Below are 8,803 nucleotides of genomic sequence, written 5' to 3'. Positions count from 1 at the left end.
CACTCCTACAGAGAGCAGAACTGTGCTGGCCTTGCCCTGCCTGGGCTGGTTGCAGGGCACAGGGCAGGACAGGGGTCCAGCCCCAGTATCCTGGGGTGCTCAGCTTCCAGCCCACCTTCCAGAGGAACTCCTGGAGCCCCAAAGCCTCTGCACCCTGAAACCGTGGGCAGAGGATGGAGCAGAGAGGTGACTGGCTTGCTGAGGCTCCTGTAATGTTTCCCTTGGGCTCCAGATCAAGAGAGTTTACATAAAAAAGGTTTTTGTTGTTTGCTGGGGCAAAGCATCCCTCCAAGGAAAGGCTATGTGGAAACAGAACCAGCACAACCAGCTCTGGACACCCTCTGCCCTCACTCCTAAGCCTCTGAGTCCACAAAGCAGCTGCTGGGCTTTACCCCACGCACAGGGTCAGGCAGGTGGACAAATGCACTGGGACAGACCCTTGTAAGGGAAGTCCCCAGCTGTGTCCCCGGCTGTGCCACCCCAACCCAGCACTCCACATTTCCCATTCTGTGTCCTGAGACACAGCCTAAACCCAGCATTAGGCTGGCTCAGGGAAAGATCCAAGGGTGCCATCGACCCAGTGCACTCCTTTGGGAGCCAAGGCAGCACAGTGGGAAAGGCGCTGCCGTTCTGGCTGCGGCTCCTCCCATGCAGCAGCCGGGGCGGCTCGCCTGGCCCTTCTGGCACACTTGTGGCCGTGTGGGTGTGTGAGGAGGACAATAAGCTGTTGTCTTTTGGTTAAAACTCCGGAAACAACATCCCTGGGGCCAGCATGGGTCCGTGATGTGCAGTGCCAGGTTTGGGGGCTGTCTGTGGGGCAAGCATCCCCCAGTGCTGCCAGAGCGGCGGCTGCACCGACACGGGACCGCAGCAGCTGCCACCCCCCAGCCCCTGCTCCCAGGGATCAAGGCAGGGCAAACCGGCATTGAGGCAGTCCTTGGAGCTTCCCGAAATCGTAACACATCCCTTCTCTGTCCAAAAGTGACAGGACGTGGCTGGGGATGAAGGGCTGGCTACTCTGGCAAGGCTGCTCCTGCCTTTGGTGTTGTGCAGGGTAACGGGCAAAAGTGGGGCCTTGGGAGGGGGAGATGGAGATGGGCTGCACTGGATGGGGACTGAACGGAGGTGGAATGTGGCTGGAAACCCAGGGAAACCTGTAAGACCCAGGCTGAAAGTCTGTCCAAAATCACATGGAGTGAAGCAGTGTGTCAGGAACACAGGGAAGGAGGTGGTCAAGGGAAGCCAGTGCTGGCCAGGTGGATGCAGAGTGGACGGGAGCGTGGGCGGATGTGCGGCCCCGAGTGCAGGTGGGGTGGACGTGGGCACAGACACAGCTCCATCCAAAGGGATCCGGCTGACCCGGGAGGTTGTCTCACTTCCTTCCACCCCTTTTCCAGGGCAGAGGGGAAGCCAGGCCAGTGCCTGTGGGCTGGAGACGCCACTGACGTGCGCTGGTCCCTGCTGGGACAGGCAGCACACGGGGCCCTGACTGGATCCAGCAGCCAGGCTGGCTCCCAGCTAGCGCTTCCATCTCCCCGTGCTCCGGGGCCAGAGCTCCTGTTACGGCACGGACACAAATCCTCCTCTGCCAGCAGCAGCTCCAAGCTGCAGGAGGGAGATCCCGGCTCTCGTCCTGCTGCCACGAAAATTGCACAGCCCCACTGCACTCCCCGCCTTCCCTCGGCTGCCCAAGGGCTCTCCTCTGGGTACAAGAGATACAGGGCAGAAGGCTTCCAAGCCATTTCCCACCGGCTGAACGGGATTAACAGCTGAATTCCTGTCCCTGCCTGCTGGCCATTGTCCCTGCTGGATCTCCAACGGGGCGCGGTGCATCATTCCCCCTCCTTGTGTCTGCCAATGCTCCCAGGACCTGCCTGATCCAGGGGAAATGTCGGGCAGGGTGCTGGGGAGGGAGGTTGGGGTGGGAGGGCAAAGCCCATCCAGTACACGGGTGTAATTAAGAGGAATGGGGACAAGACTTGTCCTAGAGAATGTCACTTGCTGGTCACCCTCTGACCTGCACCAGGCCTGTCAGAGGACAAGGTCAGGCAGGGTGATGGAAGAGCCCTCTCTGCTGCCTCTGGTAGTATGTATATTGTAGTATGGTAGTAGGTATATTCTCCTGCCTCAGGAGAACCCTGGAAGGACTCACTGCCCTGCACTGGCACCCTCTGGCAGGTTAATGACGAGGAGGGGCTGAGCCTGACCCCATGGCTCTGCTCCGTCACCAAGGGGACGTCGAGTGCTGGGATCCAGACCCAGGAACTTGCTGCACAAAACCCAGCCTCTTCTCACCTTCTGGTCATTAGATCCAAACCTAGCCCTGGAGGCAGGGAACCAGGGGCACTCTGCAGCAGCCGTGCCATGGCCAAACCTAAGGCTGAGCCCAGAGGAACATCCTCTCCTTTGTGTTCACTATCTCCCAAGGCCATGGTGTTTGTCTTTATTGCCGGGACCACTGTAACCACCTTGTCCCATCCATCATCTCCGCCTGCCCCTCAGCCACGGCATCCTCCGTGCGGGGCGACCCCAAGCTTCCTGGGGTCACAGCCCGGCTGTGCCGGAGGGCTGCCCTCTTCCCTTCCCCCTCACCAGGCACAGCAGCCCACAGAGGAGATCCCTGAAGCCCAGGGGAAGCTCGGTGCTAAATCGGGCTCTGGCCCCTCACTGCTGCTGGCTGATAAGGGACGTGCCAGGGCAGCCCTTGGTGCGATAACCAGAGCCCCATGACCTCCCCGTGCTCCGGAGCACTTGCTGTGCGGTGGTGGCCTCTGAGTCCTGCCTGGCTGGGCTGGCTGCAGATCAAAGGCTGGCAGAGCACCCGTTCGCCAATTCCTGGGATATTCCCGCAGGAGGAGCTGGCAGGCGTGCTGTGGTTTCACTGCTGCAGAGCCTGGGGAAGGAGATGCTGAGCTCGAGCAGCGCTGGGGCTGACCCAGCCTGACCCAGCTGAGCCCAGGCTGCCCCCGTGTGCTATAATAAACCTCCTCCTCACTCCTCGGCAGGGTGGGAGCCGCTGCTGTTGTTCCTGGCCCCGTGCCCTGTGCCCCATCCTTCCTGTGCTCTCCCGGCCCTCGCTGCTGTCATTTCCTTCTCTCGACCCTGCTTACGTCTTCTCCCCCGGCCCCACCGAGGGCTCTGCTTGCCACCCCCATGCTGGGATCTGAGGATCCCCTGGACGGACTCTCAAAGGCCTCCTTTTATTTATTTTTTTTTTTCCTAGGGGTTTTTAAACCTAAACTTCTCAAGGCATTGTGTCCTTGAACCTGCCCCGTGCTGTCCATGAGTCACATCCCTTTGCCATTGTTCGCTCCGTCCTTGAGCCCTCCTGATGCTGGGAGCTTCCTCTTCTGCCTCTGCCCAAGGCTTGAGGGCTTTTGGCGTGCCTGGCCCCGGGACACTGTGGGGCTTTGAAGTCAGCAGCCTCTTCTCTCCAGCTGCCCCAGCAGTCTCGTCTGCCTCCTCTGGCTCCAAGGAAAGGCCGACCCTGCACTGTTTCTGAGCTGGGCTATCAGCAGGGCCATCTCCTCACACAGATATCCTGCACCCCTGGGAAGTCCAGCCCTCTCCAGACACAAATCTTTCACTGTGCTGGTTGTCCCTGCCTGGAGAGCAGCTTCTCAGGGTGACAGAGTGGGCTTAGAGCATGGCCCTGGAGCCTGGAGTGCCACGCTCATGGGAAAGCTGCTCCGCCCTCTCTCAGGTGTGGAGTGGGTCCAGCCCTCCCGATGGTCACATCCAGGGCAGCACTGGAGATGTGCTGAGCTGCCATCCTCCAAAGCAGCTTGCTGGTTTTCACATAGGAGAAGCTGAAAGCAGCTCAATTTGCCACATCCGTGCTGCGGGTTCACGGCAGGGTGAGAAGCTGCCAGGCTGGCAGGGTTCTGCTCTAGCTGCTCAGGTCACTCCCACGTAGACTTTCTCTAGGTACTCCCTTTCCACACTTCTCTGGGTTGTGTGTTGTGCTACCTGTCAGTCTGCTCTTGCTGCATCTTCAGGTCACCAAAGCTCTCCCCCTCTGCATCAGGCTTGAGAGGAGCAAACTGTGCCTCCCCTAAAGAACTCATCATGTAAACAGAGCAGACAGATGCAGGGAGGGAGAAGTGCAGCAGGGAGATTATCTGCACAGGGAATCAGTCTCTCCTGGCAGAAGAGGAGGGGCAAAAGCGGAAGGGCTGAGCTGGGGTGGGACTGTGCTGGTGGGAGGCAGAGGAAGAGGCTGGTGAGACTGTCCTGGGGCTCAGTGTCCCTGTGAGCTGAAGGTGGGGGACATTCCCCAGGGGTACCCAGTTCAGCCCCAGTCCAGGACACACCAAGAGAGGTCCAGAGTGCATCTGAGCTGAAGGACACATCCCCTCTAGTCCCAGTGTTCTGCTGGATCAGGGCAGGGCATTCCCTGTTCAACCTCCTTTTCTGATGCCAGCAGTAGTGGTGCAGCGTCCTCAGGGACTGTGCTTGGAGCTGCACCCCTGAAACATCCTGAGGCCCCAGAGGGCGGAGAGGTTACGGCCACAACCACGGAGCTGCCTGTCTCCCCAAGCCCTGGCCACCCCTTTGCTCCCTGCAGGGTGCTCTCCCAGCCCTCCAAGGCAAGGTGCAGATCCCGAGGAACCCCTTACCTTTGTAGGCGAGGCGAAGGCGCGGGGTGTGCTGCTTCCATGCGGTGCTGCTGCCCAGCTGCTGCAGGAGGAGGCAGAGCAGGAGTGTGGTGGGGGGCAGCCAGTGGCCAGGGGCAGCCCACATGGTGGCACGGGGCAGTGGGCAGGGTCTCCTTGCCCTCACAGCACCATGGTCCAGCGCCAAGATGCTGCCTCCAACGCCGGCTGCAAACAGAGAAGGAGGAAGGCTGCAGCTGTGCTCACTGCACCAGTGTGGGCACTGGGAAGGCAGCTGTGGCTGGGACACCCACTTGCCTTCCACCCCCCGGGAGCTCCAGCACATTCCCTGTCCAGGGAATTCACAGGCCAGCTATTCCAGCCTGCCTAGGGGAGGTGTGTGGGGTGATGCCAGCATGCCCACAGCACCTGGTACCTGGGAGCACTGGGATCTGGGCATCCTGAAGGTGATTGACATGAGGGCAGTAGTACCCTCTCCAACAGGCTGTCAGAGCTTGGGCATCCTCTGCTCAGTGTCTGCTCAGACCCCAATGTTTGGCAGAGCCAGGTGGAGGATCCCTAATATTCATCTGATCTCAGCTTGGGTTAAATCTCATGCCTTTCACTGAAAGGGGAATTCATGTTTTGAGCACCATCCATAAATGCCATTTCTGTCATCCCCCCAATATCATCTGTGGCTCTGTGTGTGCATGACACATCCCTGGCCAGGATGTCTGCAAATTCCTGGTCACCACAGAGCTCTCTGAGGCCACCAGCATCTGCTGGCTCCAATGTGCTGTGGATTGGAAGGGCTCTTTAACACATAGCCCCTTTTGGAGGTGTGCAGGGGTTCACAGCCTTGCCCAGCAGCTCCCATGGCTCCTGCCAGGAGCAGGGCTGCCCTGCCAGCTCTAACCAGTTAATCCAGGCTATTTAGATGCTTTTTCTCCACTTCATAAAAAACCTGGTCCCTACATGGCAGCTCTAACTCCCCCTCTTCCTGCATATTAAGTTCTTCCAGTCCAAAGACTGAAAGATTTTAAATGAGCTTTTTGGCTCATCCCTGGCCAGAGGCTCTTGGCACAAGGAGCAGGGGATTCCTGCCATCCCAGTGAAGGGATGTGGGAGGGATGGTGGAGGCAAGTCTTTCAAACTGCCTTGCACAAGAAGGAATGCTCAGCTCTGCCTAGGGAGGAGGTTTCAGGCTGGTGGAGTTGGGCTTTCTCTCCCTTCCAGCAGCAAAGTGTGTTTGGGCTGGGGTGCAGCTCCTTTCTTGCCCCTTCCCTGCCTTCTCTACTGCCTGGGTCTCGCTCTGGTCAGCACAACCTGCTGTTGCTCCAGGTCCTTCCCCTGTACCAGGAGACCTGGCCCCACGCTGGGACATGGATGTGACCTCAGGGTGGTGGCTGTGCAGTTCTCTGTCTCTCTTTAATTTGGGGCTGCTCTCTCAACCCAGCCAGCCCTTCCTGGGCACTTTTCAACATGTCAGCCATTGCCTAGGGAAGGGAAAAAACCCACCCCATAACCATGATGGGTTTAGTCAGGTTCAAATTGCTCTGTATTGTGGAGAGGGGAGGTTCTCTGTTAGGAACCCATCAGCCACAGGGGGATTCACAGGCAGTGCTGCCCTTGCTCCCACAAACACCTCCCCAGCAGGCAGCAATGATGAGCTGCTCCAGTCGTCTCAGCTCTTCCCTTGCTCAGCAGCTGCAGTGCTGTTCCCGAGCTGTCCTGTGGGCTCACAGTCGTGCCCCCTCTGTATTGTGGAGAGGGGAGGTTCTCTGTTAGGAACCCATCAGCCACAGGGGGATTCACAGGCAGTGCTGCCCTTGCTCCCACAAACACCTCCCCAGCAGGCAGCAATGATGAGCTGCTCCAGTCGTCTCAGCTCTTCCCTTGCTCAGCAGCTGCAGTGCTGTCCCCGAGCTGTCCTGTGGGCTCACAGCCGTGCCCTGAGCGAGCACTGCTGTCCCAAGGGTCATCACAAGGACGGGGCTGGGATTTGACGGGGATATTTTTTTTTTCCTTTGCCAAAGTGTGTTGTGTTGCTGGAGGACTTGGGAAAATGCTGTTCTCTAATTGAAGGTTTCTATAAATGGAGCTGGGTCTGTGCGAGGCTTAACTTTGGGCTGAGGCAGACTTGGAGGGATCTTTCATGACCCAGGGGATGCCAGGGCAGGCTGGGATTCTGTGGATGGCAGGCAGGGCACTGCTCCTGCCTCAGGACACGCTCACACATGGTGAGCTTGAGGGATTCTTCACATGCCTGGTGCAGGGGCTGGGGCTGCGCTCCCGGGTACAGCTCGGCTATACCAGCGCTCCATCTCCTGCCCTGGGAATGCCAAAAGCAGAGCTGATTGCAGCAAGAGCCACAGCCATGCCCAGGAGGATCCCAGAGCCCTGGCAGAGCTGGGCACAGGAGCAGGAAAGTGAGGGTTTTGCTGAAAGGTCTTGCACCAGACAAGGAAAGAACAAAACTGCCACAGGATAACCTCCAGAAAGAAACACTTCCCGTGGGTGCCGTTCTTTCATGAGCATAGAGGGGCTCCCTCCCATCGTGCCCAGGCAGTGGTGAGGCAGATCCACCTCCTGGCACCCAGGTAAAATCCCAGCACAGCCCCCTGAGCCACCTGTGCCCACAGCCCCTGGCACAGGGACATCCCTTGCTGTGCCAGTCAGCGCGGGGACGCAGGGAAACAGATCTGCTGGAGGTGAGGAGCTCGGCAGAGTTTACACGGAGAGGGGGAGCTCGGGTGCCTGGTGGATGGAAACAAGCTGGGAGTGATGAATCCAGGGTTAAATTAAACACTCCCGACAGCTTTAAATAATCAACTGTCCAGAGCTGCAACTATTTCCATCTCAGTCTGGAGAGGGAAGTGCTGATGAGGGCGGGCTGCCGAGAGAAGGGAAGGCAGGGGTTAACGTTTCATACTGCAGGCACCACAGGACCCACAGGAGAGGACTTGGGGGATGGCAACCTTTGTTTGGAGGGCTGGCAGTGACCAGGAGCGCCAGGCATAAGTGGCACAGGTGGTGACCCCACGGTGTTGGGCTGAGTCTGCCAGCAGTCCACCAGGTGCCCTGGTCCCAGAGGTTTTCCTGTGCCCTTCCTCCCTCCCTCCTGTTCTACTGGAGACCTGCAGAAGTGACAGAATCACAGAATGGTTTGGGTTGGAAGGGACCTTAAAGATCATCTTGGTCCAACCTCCCCTGACATGGGCAGGGATGCCACCCACTGGGTCAGGTTGCTCAGAGCCCATCCAAGCTGGCTGTGAACACTTCCAGGGATGGGGCATCCACCACTCCTCTGGGCAACCTGTGCCAGGGCCTCACCACCCTCGCAGTAAAGAATTTTTTCCTAATATCTAATCTAAATCTCTCCTATTTTGGCTTCAAACCATTTTCCTCTTGTCCTATCACTATCTGGCTGTGAAGAAAGTCACTCTCCCTCATTTTTATAAGCTCCCTTTAATTACTGTAAGGCTGCATTGAGTTCTCCACAGAACAGAAGTCCAACAGGTCTGAGGTTCTGGGCTGTCACACAAAATCCCTCCAGAAAGCCTTCCCAGGAAGTGAACAGCCCAGAGAAAAGACAAATCCCTTCTGTTTGAGACGTGGGTACAGGAGGGAATCGTTTATCCGTGAAAGCACCAATTTCCTCCTGACAACTCCTTTGTGCTGCAATGCCATGAATAGCGTAAACCGGCCCAAATTTCAGAGGGGGAAGGGCCCTGGCAGTGGGTTTATCAAGCTGTAGATTATCTCTGAGAGGGAAGAGCATGCTGAACTCCGCTCCCCAGCGATCCCGCGGCACGAACAGCGGCGGCCGTGTTTCCATGTGCTGCGCTCATTTCACAGCCCCGATTGTATCCCCGATAATCCCCACGCGCCGTTCACAGCCTGCTGCCTTCTCCAGTTACACGGCAGGGCTGGCAGGGCCAGGGGCAGGAGGCTGGTCCCCAGCAGCTGGGGGACCTCAAGGGAAAGGAGCGGGGGGAGGAGAGGCGCTGCACCCCTTGTCAGCATCCATCCATAGCAATCATCCCCACTGGGGGACAGAAGCGCTGGCCTAGAACCGGGGGTGAGGGGGGGGAGCCTCAGAGAGACTCCCCCCACGGGGCTGGTGCTTCCCAAGGCTCCCAAGCACCCAAGCCCTGGCTCCCAGACCTGAGCCCCCCCGCTCCCGCGACTGTCCTGCCTCCCCCAGC

General features: G+C 58.5%; 1 protein-coding gene across 2 annotated transcripts in view; it reads right to left on the bottom strand.

Moving 5' to 3' along the window:
- Window positions 1-8,803, bottom strand: part of LOC103614358 (semaphorin-3D) — a 23,638-nt gene that overhangs the window by 6,637 nt on the left and 8,198 nt on the right. For both annotated transcript variants that reach the window (XM_017732338.1, XM_008632287.2), the window contains exon 2: window positions 4,620-4,823. In XM_017732338.1, coding sequence (XP_017587827.1) covers window positions 4,620-4,743 — 124 coding nt within the window. In that variant the 5' untranslated portion in view covers window positions 4,744-4,823. The remainder of the gene's footprint in view (window positions 1-4,619; window positions 4,824-8,803) is intronic.

This window comes from Corvus brachyrhynchos, unplaced genomic scaffold (assembly GCF_000691975.1).
Source record: "Corvus brachyrhynchos isolate BGI_N302 unplaced genomic scaffold, ASM69197v1 scaffold4, whole genome shotgun sequence".
Taxonomy (NCBI): domain Eukaryota; kingdom Metazoa; phylum Chordata; class Aves; order Passeriformes; family Corvidae; genus Corvus; species Corvus brachyrhynchos.
This window is presented reverse-complemented; position numbering and strand designations above follow the sequence as displayed.